General features: G+C 37.2%; 1 protein-coding gene and 1 long non-coding RNA gene across 2 annotated transcripts; one reads left to right on the forward strand and one right to left on the reverse strand.

Annotated features, from left to right (window-relative positions):
• Positions 1 to 12,384: 12,384 nt before the first annotated feature.
• Positions 12,385 to 14,074, reverse strand: LOC110776514 (uncharacterized). The gene is made up of 2 exons (XR_002530165.2): positions 13,625 to 14,074; positions 12,385 to 13,240 (listed from the first exon to the last, which is right to left on the reverse strand). It is a non-coding gene; the product is annotated as an uncharacterized lncRNA (long non-coding RNA).
• A 324-nt stretch (positions 14,075 to 14,398) lies between these two features.
• On the forward strand, positions 14,399 to 17,026 carry LOC110776515 (uncharacterized). Its single transcript, XM_056841416.1, has 4 exons — positions 14,399 to 14,659; positions 14,815 to 14,900; positions 15,310 to 16,147; positions 17,021 to 17,026. The coding sequence occupies exons 3-4, from the start codon at positions 15,353 to 15,355 to the stop codon at positions 17,024 to 17,026; spliced, it is 801 nt and encodes a 266-aa protein (XP_056697394.1). The 5' UTR covers positions 14,399 to 14,659; positions 14,815 to 14,900; positions 15,310 to 15,352.
• The last annotated feature ends 360 nt before the right edge of the window (positions 17,027 to 17,386 follow it).

The raw sequence follows: 17,386 nt of genomic DNA on the forward strand, positions 1-17,386 counted from the left end.
ATTCTAAGTTTATAGAGCTGTCTAGATTTGCACCGGAAGTGGTGGCAACGGAGGAGCTTAGAGCCCAAAGATTTGAGAGCGGGTTGACTATGGATTTGCAATTGATGCTTGCTGGAGAGACCTTTACATCTCTTGACACCCTATATGGAAAAGCTGCCCATTTGTATGGCCTGCAGCAAAGGAAGAACGGAATTGGTGAAAAGAGGAAGGATGTTGGTAACCAAAACCAAGGTGGTGGCCAGCTGATCGAGGGGAAAACTAGGTCGTTACTAGTCTCTCCTAATCAAACAAAAAACCTAAACTAACCACTAAACACAAGTAAAGCGGCAAGCAAGGGTCGGAATCCACAAGGACTAAGGTGCACTAATTTATGCTAATCGAACAACAAGCTAGGTCGGAACGGGGTTTGAAAAGTCAACTAACCAACTAAAACTAAACTAACTACCAAAGGACAAACATGGTCAAGGAATGAGATCAAACACCAACAATAATGAAACAAGTATACGAGCAACAATTAAGAATGATGATGCATAAGCAAAGTATGAATGATGTGTTGGTTAGAAATAGATCCCCAAATGACTCCCGCCTTGGATCAATTCTTAGAATAGTCAAATGCGAACTCCCGTCCTACACACAACTACCCTTAGGTCACGGTAAGCACAAACCAAACAATAGTCAACTTAGGTCACGATCCCTCGATTTTCCTAAAGTCAACTACCCCAAAATCTAAGTCATACACAAGTAGCTCATTTGCATACAACAAAGTTTGAGTATGCTCAAACAAACAATAATTTAATCATGTAACATCACCAAATTCAAACTCATTTACCCAAATCTATCATTGTTAGGTTTTCACCCAAACCCTAACCAATAAACTACTCCATCAACATAAAAATATGAAATTTATATAAATTAACAACTAAAAACATGATTTTAAACAATAACAACAACTAATCTAAACATGAATCATTAAACTAAACAAAAACAATTAAACTAATCAAAATAATAAATAAAGCAATAAATAAGGCAATAAATAAAGAGAGAGGAGTAAAGAAAATCTCATTGATTAAATGGTGGAAATCTCCAAATCATCAATTCCCATCTTTAATTCTTCAACATCCAATTTTAACCCATTTAATTTTCTCACTTTTCTCTCCCTAAAACTAAAACCCTAGAAAAAATGAGACTAATTATGTACATTCCTCCCCCCTTTGAAATTAGAATAAAGAGTATTTATACTACTCTAATTAATTAAAAGAAAGAAAAAGAAAAAGAAAAAGGAAAAGAAACTCTAAAACTAAAAAAAAAAGGGAATAAAAAAAATAAAAAAATAAAAAGATAAAAGAAAGGAAGATAAAAGGAATTCAAAGAAAGAAAAAAAAAAAAAAAAAAAAGAGAAAAGGAAACCCCCCAAATAATGTCAGACCCCTCCTCTTTCTTCCAAAACCCCAGAACCCCCTTCGTCCTTTTCCTTTGTCTATGCGCCTCTGCTTCGCAACTCCTTCCAAATCAAAACCATCGTCAGCGATCCTCGTTCATCCTCGATAATCATCATCATCGGGCATCACCGTTCATCTTCATCAATAAACGATCATCCTCGTTGGTCCATCACACATCAACGGCCATCATCGATCATCGTTCATCGCCGATCGATCAACTGAAATCGCAGCCCTCCATTGAACCATGTACGGCGCAATCGAATGGCCTGGAACCACCATCATCACGTGCAATCACGAGCTTTCATTAATCCTTACACCCAAACGCGCCCAATTGTTCGAACGAACACAAATGGAGGTTCGGCCGGACTTATTTTCGGTTTGGGCGAACACCGTTCAGGTTCGGCCGAACCTCATACAATCAGGAACTCTAAATCTTTTGTTCGGTCGAACTCGATACGGGTTCGAACGAACCAATATACTCTGTTTTTCTCTGTTTCTTGATTGTGTTTTTGGGCGTTTCTTGTTGTTGTGGTTGGGTTGGATGTGGCGCATAGGTGTTGCTGATGCTGATGCTGATTGGTGTACGAAGATGAGGTTGGTGCTGCATAGGTGTTGCTGCAGCAGCTCGGTGCTATTGGAGTGGTTGTTTCCGGCAGCTCTTGTTGATAGGTGAAGGGTGTGGTGTAGGATAGAGGAGGGTGTGGTGTAGGATAGAGGAGGGTGTGGTGTAGGCTAGGGAGGGTAGCTGATGTTTGTGTATATTGGACTCTTGGGCAGCAGTTAGCCGAGGCCCACAAGCAACAAAACTCATACCCCAATTTTCTTGCTCTCTGACATAGTAACACAAGTTGACTTGGCCTTTGAAACTCATATCCAAAACTTCGAGCAAGCACATCTACACAATTGAAAATAATACGAGGGGAGAAACTTGACATGTAAAAAAAGTAAGACGAATATAAATCTAATATACATATATAAAGGAGGCATATTTGCTGAAAGATTAGAGCGCCACCTAGGATTACTAATGGTTTCGGCCAATGAAAAATAAGATTTATAATTTTTTTTTTGAATTAAAAAAATCAAGTGCCATGTAGATAATTAATTAGGTGCCACGTATGTACTTTAATTAATTTTAAAGTATCAAATATTAATTAAATATATTTAAATGTTTAAGAAACATAAATATTACTCTGTAGAATCACACTTCATACGATATTACTATAGATTGAGTATGAGAATTCCAAATACACACTATTTAATTAATATTAAATATATATTAATATTAAAATATACTACGTATGTTAATTTGATAACATAAACGAAGAAGATTTTCAATCAATGGAAAACACTATCCTTTGCTACATAGTACTTCTACATATATGGATTTATACATAGGTTGAATATTGAAATATGAGAATGTTTTTTTTTAAATCGTACAGTAATAATTAATATTGAGTCATAACATAAATACTCCATAAGATAAGGTTTGTATTGATAAAAGTATTGTCAAAGTTTAAATTCAATAAAAAAAAACTAGAGTTTAATGTAACCTAAACTTTAACCGTGAAAACATTATAAATAGTTCTGATTCTCTTAGGGTTAAGTGTTTGTAGGTTCGCCACTCCTTCTCCTCTTACTCGATTTTGTAATTGTACGTGATTGTAGTGTTTTTCTTTGTAACTTCTATCACCATTTTTTCTCAAATTCCTTCACATGTAGTTAGTTATGCATCATATGCATGGGTTGTTTGAATGGTAACTGGTAAGTGTTATATTTATGCTACCAATGGAAAACGAGTAAGAAGTATATAAATTACTTAGACTAAAATTTATCCTCCTTACTTTTTATGTTAGTTTTATCTCATCATAACGAAGCAATTATTCGATATTTAATGTAATTAACCAACCGATAAAGAAAATGACTATAACAAAGTACAAGGTTAATAAAATCTTATACGAGTATTTTATAATATATCTTTATAGTATGTATTTGTTGAATTATAAACTAACCGCGTTTTTATATATTTCATATTATTATAATGTGTATTTATCATGCAATGAAAATAAATATCCGTGCATCGATACGATTAATGGTTGGAATTGAGTAATAGCTTAGAGTTATACTTTACTCCAAGTTTACGATAAAGAACACTCTTTATCTAAGGAGTACCATTTTTTAGGATAACATATCTGCAAATTAAATATCATTTGCGTTGAGTAAAATATAATAATTAAAATACAAATATAAATACAAATCGTAATCCATTAGTTGATGGTTCAAAAAAATTATTAATTACACTCCCCCAGCATGCATGTTTTGTTATTAGCAAATTTTTCGTGTTTTATTTTTAGTTATCGGCATAACTGATTGTGATTTTTTTTTCTTCTAACTTCATTGTATTTCATCAAATAACCTTTTATATATGATAATATGAATATATCTATAATAAACCGTGCATCGCACGGGTTTCAATCTAGTAAATAAATAAAATTAACAATAATAATAATAGTAATAATAATAGTAATAAAAATAGAAAATTAATAACAAAAACTAAATAATTAAACTATAAAATTATAAAACCAATAAAATAAATAAATTACGAAATTAAGATCTAAAAACTAATAAAAATAGCTAAAAGCACTAGATTAAGCAATAAATAATCGAAATAAGAATTTAAGGAAAATAAAGACTAAAAATGCTAAAAATAGAATAAAACCTACTCAAATAATGCCTAAATTACTACCCTATGAGTGTCATAAACGTCACTCATCACCAGCAGAATCAGGGAAACTTTAAGAAAAAACAAGGGAAACAACCATTTCCAGTTCAGGGGAAACCAGGGTGGAAACAAGAACAATTTCCACAATAACAATGGAGATAAAAATCAGTCTACAGGGATTGGAACGAGAGTCTATGAGTGTAGACGTTGCCATACTAATCACCCAGGTCGAGACTGTAATGGAAACCAAGTTGTCTGTAGGTTTTGTGAGAAGCTAGGCCATAGAGAATTTGAGTGTTGGGCCAAGAATTGGAAACCCAACCAAGTCAACCAAGGCAACCGCCAGAACAACAATCGGAATAACCAAAACCGGAATGGAGGGAACAATGGTGGAAACCAGAGGGGTAACCAGAATGGTAACAATGGCAATAATGGCCAGGGTAATGGAAAGCCCGGAGGAAACTATCAGCAGAATGGGAACCGAAATGCTAATGGAAATGCCAATGGAGGTGGCTATAACAAGGGAGTTGCCCAAGGAAAGCTGAATGTGATCACTAGGCAGGAAGCCGAAAACTCGTCTGACGTCATAGCTGGTACTTTTTCTATTAACTCCATTTTAGTTAAAGTACTATTTGATTCTGGTGCGACTTATTCGTTTATATCAAAGGGTATCTTAGAGAAGTTAGGATTGAAAGAACCTGAAGAGATTGAAGTACCCATAGTGATACCAACTGGTGAGATTGTGAAATGCACTAAGATCCATAGGAATGTACCGTTAACCATAGCCAAGACCATATTCTTGTCTAGCCTAATTGAGTTTGAGTTAGGAGATTTAGATGTGATTTTGGGAATGGACTAGTTGGCCATGTTCAAAGCTAAGATTGACTGTGAGAAGCAGAAGATTCACTTGAAGTCTAGTCTAGGAAAGGTGGTGTCGTATCGCCGTTTTGGGAAGCCTAGGAGTGTAGGAATCGTCACGGCAATGGAACTCGTGAAGTTAATACACAAAGGGAACCCTGTTTTCTTATGCAATGTAAGAGACCTAGACCATGTGAAGAGAGAGCAACCAGGGGATATTGCAGTGGTGAGTGAATTCCTGGAAGTGTTTCCGAAAGAGATCCCGGGATGCCGCCCAATCGACCAATCGATTTTACCATAGATTTAGCACTTGGAACTGCACCTATCTAAAAATCCCATACCGGATGGCTCCAGCAGAAATGAGTGAGTTAAAAGGTCAACTTGAGGAATTGCTAGAGAAAGGTTATATCAGACCAAGTGCATCGCCTTGGGGAGCGTCAGTCTTGTTTGTGAAGAAGAAGGACGGTAGTATGAGACTCTGTATAGACTACAGGGAGCTCAATAAGGTCACAATCAAGAATAAGTACCCTTTGCCTAGGATAGATGATCTATTTGACCAATTAAAAGGAGCAAGAATGTTTTCAAAGATCGACTTGAGGTCAGGTTATCATCAGTTGAGAATCGCGGAGCACGATATACCAAAGACTACATTTAGGACTAGATACGGTCATTATGAGTTCACAGTTACGCCTTTTGGGTTAACCAATGCACCTGCAATCTTTATGGACTTAATGAACTGAGTATTCCATGCATTCTTGGACAAGTGTGTAGTGGTTTTCATAGATGATATTCTGGTCTACTCTAAGAGTGAGGAGGATCATGCGGAACACTTAAGGTCAGTGTTGAGTACCCTGCCAAATTCTCGAAGTGTGAATTCTGGCTGGAGAGAGTTGCGTTCTTAGGACATTTTGTATCCAAGGAAGGAGTTGCAGTGGATCCTGCAAAGATAAAAGCCATTAGTGAGTGGCCTACACCTAAGAGTGTCACCGATATTTGGATTTTTCTTTGTTTAGCGGGTTATTATAGATGCTTTGTGCAAGACTTTTCTAGAATCGCCAAACCAATGACAACCTTGATGAAGAAAGAAGCAAAGTTTGAGTGGAATGACCAGTGTGAGGAGGCGTTCCAAGCTTTAAAGACGCGATTAACAACCGCGCCGGTGTTAACTTTTCCAGATGAGAGCGGTACTTATGATGTATATAGTGATGCCTCTAAGAATGGTTTAGGGTGTGTGTTGATGCAGAACGGGAAAGTGATTGCGTATGCATCGAGGCAGTTAAATCCATATGAATCCAATTACCCTACCCACGATTTAGAGTTAGCCGCCATAGTGTTTTCATTAAAGATATGGAGACACTATCTGTATGGTGTGAAAGTAGGATATTCACGGATCATAAGAGTTTGAAGTACATTTTCACACAGAAGGACTTAAATATGCGCCAACGAAGGTGGTTGGAGTTAATCAAGGACTATGATTTGGATATTCAATACCATAAGGGAAAAGCCAATGTAGTCGCAGATGCCTTGAGTAGGAAATCAAGTCATGGTGTGAATGCGTTAGTAGTTGCTAGCGAGTTGTGTAAGGACATGCATTGATTGAATCTAGAAATAGTGAGTGGAGAATGCCTTGAGGGTATGATGAGTTCCTTAACCATCCAGTCGTCGGTGTTTGATGAAATCAGGGAGAATCAGGCTGGTGACGTTAAGTTAGAGCGAATCAAGGAAAAGGTTTCGCAAGGAAAGGAGATTGATTTTAAGATCCACGAGGATGGAAGTTTGAGGTATAAAGGACGATGGTGCGTACCTCAAAATTGTGGTGAACTAAAGGAGACGTTAATGAGAGAAGGTCATAATACGCCATATTCTGTTCACCCGGGAGGTGACAAGCTGTATAAGGATCTGGAAAAGGTCTATTGGTGGCCAAGGATGAAAAATGAAGTGGCTGAATTCGTGGCAAGGTGTTTGACTTGTCAGAAGGTTAAGATTGAGCATAGGAGACCTCAGGGAAAGGCCCAACCTTTAGAGATTCCGAGTTGGAAGTGGGACTGTATCTCAATGGACTTTGTCACTTGTTTACCCAAGTCGAAGAGTAGAAATGACACCATTTGGGTAGTGGTGGATAGGTTGACTAAGTCGGCAGTGTTCATACCAATGAAAGAAACCTGGAAAATGGAACAACTTGCCAAAGCTTACATCAAGCATGTAGTGAGATTACATGGAGTTCCTAAGGATATCGTATCAGATAGAGATTCTAGGTTCCTTTCGAATTTCTGGAAGAGTGTGTAGAAGAACTTTGGTACCACATTGAAAATGAGTACAGCGTTCCACCCAGCCACAGATGGACAAACCGAAAGAACTATTCAAACCTTAGAGGATATGCTAAGAGCTTGTGTGATTGATTTTCAAGGTGGATGGGAAGATATCCTAGATCTAATTGAGTTTTCATACAACAATAGCTATCATGCCAGTATTGGAATAGCACCATTCGAAGCCCAGTATGGACAAAAATGCAGAAGTCCACTATGTTGGAGTGACATTAGTGAAACCTTCGTACTAGGTCCCCAAATGATAGAGGACATTATGAATTAGGTTAGGACTATTCAATCCAAAATCCAAGCAGCGCAAGATCGGCAAAAGAGCTACGCAGATTTAAAGCGTAGGGATGAAGAGTTCCAAATAGGTGACAAAGTGTTGCTTAAGGTTTCACCAATGAAAGGTGTGATGAGATTTGGGAAGAAAGGAAAGCTTAGCCCAAAGTATATAGGCCCATATGAGATCCTAGAACGGATAGGGAAGGTAGCTTATAGATTAGCCTTGCCCATGGACTTGCATAGAGTGCATAATGTGTTTCATGTATTTCAGTTGAGAAAGTATGTCCCGGATAAGTCTCATGTACTGCAACCGGAGACCATAGAGTTAGACCAAAGTTTGACATTTGAGGAAAGACCTGTCAAAATACTCGATAGCAAAGTGCGTAGTACACGAACTAAGGATGTTAAGATCGTTACGGTGTTGTGGTCTAACCAAGAGTCTGAGGAAGCTACCTGGGAAGCGGAGGAGGAAATGAGAAAGAAATATCCCGAGCTTTTTTCCGAGGTTAGTTGAGTTACGGGGCCGTAACTCGTTTTCTTTAAGGGGGGTAGAGTGCGGTAGAATTTCGCGCTTTTTACCTTATTTACCAAATTTATCCTTTAAGATAAGCTTGAATCGTTGTTTTCAGTGAAGTTTCACTGTTTATTGTCATGTTGAATTACTTAAAGAGTACAACAACTAAAACTTTTTGCAAAGAAAACGCACTAAAGTCTCAAAATAGTCTCAAGTCTAGTTTTAAGGTTGTGATTTCCGTGCCCAAGTTTCGGGATGAAACTTCTTTTGAGGAAGGTAGACTGTAATACCTCGTATTTTTCTATAATTATAAATATATTTTATTATATTTATAAAGCATTTCGTTTTATTTTTATAAATTAATTTCATTTAATGAGAATTAAATGCGCTTTTATTTTTAATTAATTTCAAAAATCGTATTTTATTAAATAGATTCAACGAATTTATTTAGTCGGGATATGTTGGGTCGTATTTCGAAAACGAATTTAATATACTTAAAGCCCAGTTGTTTTGTCTTGATCAAACCCAACAAAGCTTGCAAGGAGTAAACTTAAATGAGCCCGAGCCCAACTCAAAATTACCCTAACCTAGCACAGATGGGAGAGAAGACCTATAAATAAACCTCATATCAAACCCTCACAACCAAAAATTCAGAAATCTCTCGCTCTACTCTTTTTCCTCTCCTTGCGGCACACTCCACGCCCCACACTCCCTCTCTTCGTGCGCCCTTGCTTGCGGCGCAAGGCAGCCCTCACTCGTCTCTTTCTCGCCTTCCCGCAGCCGCAGCGTAGCACTACGTGCTTGCGTGCTGTGCGGTCGTGCCTTGATGCGCTTCCCACTCGTCCCTCATCTCGCGTCGCGTCGCAGCACAACAGCAGAGCTGTGTGTGCGCGCGTTGTGCCTCGCCTGTGCCCAGCGCCCAGCTCGCCTGCCCCTGACCCTTGTGCGTGCGCGCCCTTGCTGCGGTGCGTTGCGATGTCGCTGCTGTTGTCGTGCTTGTCGTGTGTGTTGGTCGACACACACACACACGATTAATAAATCGTTGTGTGTGTGTGTGTGTGGATCAATTGTTTAATCAAATTTTATTTTCAAAAATATTAATTTTCAGTTTTAAATTGTTTTAATTGTTGTGATTAGTTTAAATATTTGGGTTGTTTAAATTAATTAGAACGGTTATGAACACCGTATTGGGTTAGTGTTGTGTTTTAATTAAAGAGATTGGTTTTGATGATTGAAATTATAGATGATTGAAATTATAATTTTCAGATTTAATAAGTTTATAAAGTGTTGATTTTTGAAGTCAACATGTTTTGGACTAAACTATTGTTAAGGTTTTGATTTCAAATTAATAAAGCGATTGATTCACATAATTTAATGACAATTTAAATTATGGGAATCAACTTAAATTTTCAGATTGTTTATAAGCTTCAAAAAGTTGGTTTTTAATGGTTTTAAAGCTAAAAAGTCAATGTTTTATGTTAGGAATTGAGTTGACTATTTGAGACTATTAAATTAACGATTAATGAACGATTTCTAATTAAACTAAGAGTTTTAGAATCTTAAATAGTTGCTGGAAATTTAGTGAACATGGATAATAATTTAGTTCTCTTATTTTGTTTATAGGAGTTGATTTCTAGTGAGCCGTGATTCGCACAGTGGCCTCCGTACTTAGGTATTCCAGGTACGTACAAGACTAGGGTGACCACCGATCCCGTGAGGACTTTGTGAATTATATTGAATGCGAATCATGTGAAGTTATATGTTATTATGAATTCATGTTTGATGATTGGAAAGAATATGTTATTATGAATTCATGTTTGATATTGGGAACGAGCATGTTATTATTGTTATTGAATCTATGTGAACGAGCATGTTATGAATTGAGTTATGCTTTATAGATTTTATTGAACTATCATGTTATGGACTTTTATAATCGTTGAATTATGTCAAGCATGTTGTTCAAGTTGGTTTGCATGTATGAGTAGTGCGCATGCAAGTTGTTATTATTATTATGCTATAGTACAGGATGTCTAGCATAATTATTGAGCCAGTCGAATATTGCCAGTGAGCAATATATATTCTACCAAGGGGTAGAATATGGTAGAGAGTCTATGTGAATTGAATTAAGGACAATTCGTGCTAAGGGCACACCCCGCTTGTTAATAGGCAATGTCGGGTTATCTCAAATAGTGTTTTTGAGAAGGAACAATGTGAGTAATTTCACTTGAGTCTATGTTTGATCACAAGTCCTAAAGAAGTAAAATAATGAAGAGTCATTGTCGAATTGTTTAATTGTTTGTATGTTGTGTCTTGAGTAGAGTCTTTAGTCGCCTTGAACATAACATATTAATTAACGTAAAGTGTAACCCAAAGAGCTTCAAAACTCTTGGAACGTATATACCTTGAGTATGAACAATGGGGGGAGTCTTGCCGGAAAACTTGTACTCCTGGAATGATACAAGACGTTGTTTCATTCTTTTTATGCCGTTGTGCATTGGAATTCCTGTCGGTATGGCCCGACTGTCGGTAGTATCCCGACTTATTTTGGTGTATGGTTGGCTCCCATCACCCTTTCTTTCCTTTTGAGGATACATTACTTTACCCGTTCGAAGCTACTTTTTATTAAACTGTGAGTCAAGAGTCGTGTCATGTGTCGAGTCTTGTCTCCATGTTTGTTGTTTATTACATGGCTTTTGCATGTGGATTATTTAATTCTTCGAGTGAAGCATGTTAGGATAGAATGTTATTCTAGCTTGTTCGTACTCAGCTTTTGCTGACTTCGTGGTTCATGTCTTCTGGTCATGGCCTTTGCCTTAATGACCCTATGATGATCCATCAATTGCATTTGCGTTGTTGGGGAGTAGATTTTTAATAAAGCATGTTGTAGAGATAACTTGCGGGAGAAGTTATCATGGGATTCGAGTGGAGAGTTATATTCTTCCGTAATTATAAACTCTATTTTTTATTTATAGTCATGACTAATACTATTGCTTATAGTTAATGGATTTTGAAATACTTTAATACTTTGGTTTGGGCCTTAGTGGTTCCAACTTGTTTTAATAACCATTAACTATTTATTTAATGTGTTTTGAAAGTTAGTTAATTCCGCTGCGTAATTCTGGTAAATAGCCTTAGCCGTTATCACGGTGGCGGTAATATCTTGGTAATTCCTGTGTTTTAAGTCGGGAAATGTTTTATAAAAAGCAAGGAATTATTAGGGTGTTACAACATTAGCCATTAAAGCAATCGTTGTACTCCTTTATTTTCTTTACAAAAGCACAGTCGTTTACTTAGTCATATTCTTAGGATACTTAGTGGATTGATAGCCTCATACCTATCCGTGGTGTTTTACCTTATTTATGGGTTTTTCGCGTCAACATCTCCTTGTACCACCTCTCTTTTTATCGTTTTTCGCATTCTTTACTTAGTTAGTGTCGACCCAAGCCAAGTGTCGCTCCTAGACGAAATTTGGTATAAACACTGCGTACATTCATTGTTGTTGTTGGAGACCTAAAAGATACGGAGTATGCACTTCAATTACAAAAACTAAGTATATGATTGTTTCATGTATAAGAGCGAGTTCTAATAAAATAGTTGTACATTGTAATCAAGTAATAGTTATGTTTTAACAGTATTAATTATAATCTTCAGTCAAATAGTTATAATTTCATATATCAATTACTCCTTACGTCCCAGATTAGTTGTTACACTTTCTTTTTTCGTCCGTCCCACATTAGTTGTTACACTTCTAAATTAGGAATGACTCCATAATTATTATATTTGTCTCTCTCTTTCCACTAACTTTTTGTCCCCACACCATCTCTCATTCAATTAAAAAAATACTCTACTAACTCCTATCACATCTACTTTTTTAATAAAATAACAATTGATAACCATACAACCACTTATCACCTAAAACTTTGTGCAAAGGTAAGTGTAACAACTAATCTGGGACTGAGGGAGTATATTATTTATGTTTTTGAATGCTAACATCAACTGTCATATGTGTATCGGTATCTTATAGGAGACCATATTAATTAATTCAGAAAAATCTATACTGAAATACTTTTAGTACTTATTCCGCTCCCGAAATATCGTACCATTTTGACTTGACTATTCACACTATATTTTTCACCGTATTTTGTACTTTATACAGAAAAAATGTAATCGTATAGGATCTTCATAGATTCTTATCGATATATAATTTCTATATAACAATTTTTTTATATGTATAATTTAAAAATATTACGAGTCAATGTCATGTGCCGAGAAGCGTAAAAGTCAACATAGTGCAATATTAAAAGAACAGATGAAAATATATACATTTGACTACATGTACTATTGTTTTATTCAGAGATAAACAACAACATACCCCTAGTTGTCTTAGAACCAGACATGGAATAATTAAGAGTACAACTTAATTTTAACAAAGCAAATTAAACCAAATTAAGACGACCGTACAACACAAATATAACACCAAGGGCGAAGACAAACATACAACACATAACGCAGCCATGATTCATGAACGAATTAACATCCGATGATACATCCACAACGTAACCAAGAATAACTAGTTTCTGACGCAGCTACCGGAAAAGAAGGCGGTGCAGGTGAATCCGGGGCAACACGGGTCAAGACGACCACAAGGAAATCCAGGTGTTGGGCACCATACGCATGCATACACACTCACGGTATGGCCAACGAACATACATCGGTTTCCATAGCAACATTGATTTGGGTTATTAGGGTTGCACCGTTGCCCTTGTACAGCGCACTTTAGATTATTATCATCAACCACCCCACCTCCGCCTCCGCCTTCGCCTGCGGCTGCGGCTGCGGCTCTAGCTCCTTGGAGTAAAATATTTGAAATTGGAAGCTGCTGATAGTCGTCGGAAAATTCACCTTCCGCAAGACCATTGCTGCCCATTACCAGTACAATAGCAACCAGAACAACCCATTTCTTCATTGTTTTTTTAGTGTGTTTTTAAGGGTTGATTATTGCTGATACAGTGTGCCATACAAAGGGGGTTTAAACCTCTTTATATAGCCCCACATAGGCCCTTCCCTTACCCTTCTGCAGTTCTTTTGTCCTCTTTACAATACAAGGTGTATTTGAAACCTGCATGCATCAAGGACAAAAACACGTATATTCATATAAACTCAAAACACGTTTATGATATGTACTACTTCCTCCGTTCCACAATAGTTGCATCATTTCTCATTTGTGTACTATTCATCAATTAACTTTGACAACCTTTGTTTCACTGTTGTGTAAGAATAAACTTCGTATTAATGCAAGGGTTCCAAATATCAACTTTTTATAATTTTTACTTATACGCATTTAGAGATATTTATGTTCAAATAAGCGCGTTGACATATGTGCAATGAGAAATTATGCATCTATTGTGGAACGGAGGAAGTACTTTTTAGCATTTTTTTTGATAATTTGTTTTTTTTGGGGGGGTGAGATATAAATTATAAATTAGGGGTTAGAGATTCGAACCTGAAACCTATTGTACATAGCCACATGCCCTCATCCAAGACTTTATTGGTTTCTTCTCTTTAATTGTCACATAATCAACATTCATTTTATAAAAATTGAGTGTAAAATATGCACATAATTTGATAAATTGGGCCCATTGAGAGATAGATAAAGATCGTGTGGTAAAACTTAATTACCATTATATGTAAGCTATGAATCAATTTCAAAGGGTCGAGACTCTCTAGAGAAGAATATGTGGGCATGTAGCGATAAAACAAGGATAAAGGGAGTATGTCAAGTTAGCAACTCGAACCTTAAATAGTTGGTCCCACAAGCTAAGGCCACAATCATATCTTATCTTACTATAATCTTATAATGTGGCTAGCATGAATTTGAAACTATTGGCACGCATTTTTTATTGGACAAACTTTCTGAAGATAAGCTAGCTAGAAAATATCTTTACAAGTGAGGCTTAAGATTTATTCATGACCTACCATACGGAATGAATTCATTCCATCAACGAATGTGTACAATCTAGTTATATGTAGGTTTCATGTTCTGAATTATAATTTATTTGAGTTATGTGACTTACTACGTACGTGTACAGTACGGAGTACTTCGTAATTGATATCAATAGCTCGCCTAGATAATGGAGTAGGAAATAACAAACTGACTTGACTACATTATATGTACCTTAAATATTAGGCAAAATTGCTAAAAGGGACCTTTTATAGTCCAGAATTTGCGAGAAGGGACCTTTTAAAAAAAAATTTGTAAAAACACACCTAAATGTAAAAATAATTTGCGAAAGACAAAAAAGAAAGAATATTCAGGCATTGACTTTGACAAGCCGGCGTTGACCGTCACGTGAGAGTCACGTGCTCCATATTTTCTCTATGTGCACCCCTTTTCCCTCCAAAATATCAGGGTATATAAACCCTTTGAAACCTAAAAAAATAATCTGGGAAACTCTTCAACTCCTGCTGCGCCATCAATGAGGTCTTCATTAATGAAGCGTCATCAATGAGGTTCGAAAAATTCAACCAATAAGCACAAGTAAGTCATCATCAATGGCCCAACTACTTAAATTCATGTTCTTTTTTCCATTTTTGGGCAAATTTTCTGACTTTCTATTTCCCGTTTTGTCAAAAATCTCTGCACCTTCTGCTCTTCTCTGCTACTGCTGTACTTCCATGGCTAATAATGAAAAGGGGAAGGCGTCATCATCAAGGAAAAGGAAGAGGAACGAGACAAGAGTCAACAACTACCTAAATTACAGAGTGATCCACAAGGACAGGTGAATTACCATATTTTTACCTTGAATATACTGTAAAAATTAGGGCTTAGTTTAATAATTCATTGGGATTATTGAAGGACATGTGTATTTGTTAATGGCTGGTAATATTATACTAAGTATTCCTAAAAATTCGATTAATTGGGATTAGGGTTTAATGTGATAATTCAAGAAATTGATTCTTAATGTGGTGGTTTATGTTAAATTGATTCTGGGTGATTAATGTGGTGGTTTATGTTTGTTAAATTTATTCTGGTTGTTAAATTTGGGCTTCATTAATCTGGTTGCTTGATTAATTAGGATATTTTGGCACATTTTGATGAATTACTGGAATTTGTATTGTTGAATTTATGTTGGCATAGCTGTGATTTAATAGGAAATTGAATGTAGTGTGTCGTTCTATGTGCATCAGGTTTAACGGTAGGATTCAAGTAGAACAAAGCTGGTTTAAATTGATGGAGCCTGTTACTATTAGGTTGTTTCATGGGGGGCAATTTGTATCTAGAAATAACAAAACTACGTATGAGAGGGGTGATAATCCTAAGGCTGGTATGTCATTGCATACAAATGTGGAGGAGATATGTTACTTTGAATTTGCAGATTGGATTAGGAGGGAATTGGGATACGAAAAAGTAGGTCAGATTTGGTTTAGGAGGCGAGGGTGTAGTTTACATGGGAATGGAAGGAAAGAGATCAAGAGTGATGTTGAGATTCCCGATTTTTTGAGTGCACCCGAGAAGGATGGGTCGTACCAATTGTATGTGGTACATGGTGAGAAGGAGTATGATGATAGGAGTCATTTTCCTACACATGTCAAGTGGTATAGTGATAGTGATTTCCAATCAAGTGGTGGAGGGAGCAATTCTGTGAGTGGTGACTCATCAATGGGGGGCCCACTGGTGGATCTAGTCAGCAGTACAGTCAGCAGCACTAGTCAAAACCCTAATTCCAGTCAACACTCCACACATTGCCACACTTTTAAAAGCTTGCCTCCACACACAAATCAGTCCAAATCACTTCCACCATCCAATCTGTCCAGGGAAATCCCACCCCCTTCAACAATACCCCTTCATTCCACACCCAGATTTCTCAAATTTTCCCCACTACTAGAGCAGGCAGTGAGACAAAAAATTCCCACAGTGTCCCTTTTTAAGAGAACACTTGCTGAAAAGGAGGCACTGCTTAAACACAAATCAGCTGGGGGTGAGGGAAGAGTTTCTGTGAGTGAGGGAGGAGCATTTGGGAGTGAAGTGAGAGCTGAAATGAAGGAAATAATGCCCTTGGTCCAAGTATGCATTCTATGTTAAGTCTAATAAATGCGGTTCAGTATTAATTAACAAGTTAATAATTCAGTGAGATCAAGTGAGCTGAATGCCTAGCTAGAGGCCGCTTCAGTTCAAGTGGAATTAATGATATTAATCCACAGCTTACTCTTGACTGAACCCGTAGGGTCACACAAATAGTACGTAAACGGATCAAGTATTTAATGGCATTAAATACTCCATCTATGAATATTCGGAACCGACGGATCTTGGTTTCAGTGGGAGCTAAGATCGTCACAGGCAAGAAATGAATACTCCGGAAACGATGATATTGCCGGAAACGGAAATATGGATCGTATCGGAAATATGAATATTATCCAAGTCGTAGATGTTGCCGGAAACGGAAACATGGTACGTATCGGAAAATATTATTGGAAATGGAAATATTACCAGAATCGGAAATATTGCCGGAAACGGAAATATTGTCAGAATCGGAAATATTACCGGAATCGGAAAATAATTCCGGAAACGGAAATATTAAATATTTGTTCGAAACGGAAATTAATTCCGGAATCGGAAATATTAAATATTGTTCGTATCGGAAATAGATTCCGGAAATGGAAATTTAATCGGAAGCGTATCGTACGAATTAGCATCGGACGAGGCCTGCCGGACGAAGGCCCAGCACGAAGCCGGGCCATCGCCCAGCAAGCACGCACGCCACAAGCCCAGCGCGCACCAAGGCCACGGATGCGTGGGCCGCGCTGCGTGGGCTGCTGCTCGCATGCGCATGGGCAGCCCTTGTGGCTGCCGTGTGTGTGTGTGAGTGTGTGCTCATACATGATTCCTAAATCTACAAAGAGTTAGTGTGTGATTAAATTCCTATTCCTAATTAGATAAATTAATTAAATAGAATTCATGTAGGATTCTAATTTCAATTAATTCGTATCCTACTAGGATTGCGATTCCTTTTCCATAACTCTATAAATAAAGGCCTAGGGGTCATTATTTACAAACAAGTTTCAAGTATTCAAAACTAAGATTTTTAAGCAGAAAAATCAGCCAATATTCTTGCCTACCTAACCGAAAATATTAGAACCTTAAAGGCGATTCTAGTTGGTCAATCTTAAGGCGGATCCGGACGTGTTGTGGACTATCTACGGAGGGACGACACTTGGAGTCCTAAAGACTTGTTCTTGTTCGGTTCGGGCGCAGCTAGGGAAGGCA

This window comes from Spinacia oleracea, chromosome 4 (assembly GCF_020520425.1).
Source record: "Spinacia oleracea cultivar Varoflay chromosome 4, BTI_SOV_V1, whole genome shotgun sequence".
Taxonomy (NCBI): Eukaryota; Viridiplantae; Streptophyta; class Magnoliopsida; order Caryophyllales; family Amaranthaceae; genus Spinacia; species Spinacia oleracea.

What these genes read in the sequence shown, in the direction of transcription:
- LOC110776515 (XM_056841416.1), top strand. Translation starts at nt 15,353, where the DNA reads ATGGAGCCTGTTACTATTAGGTTGTTTCATGGGGGGCAATTTGTATCT.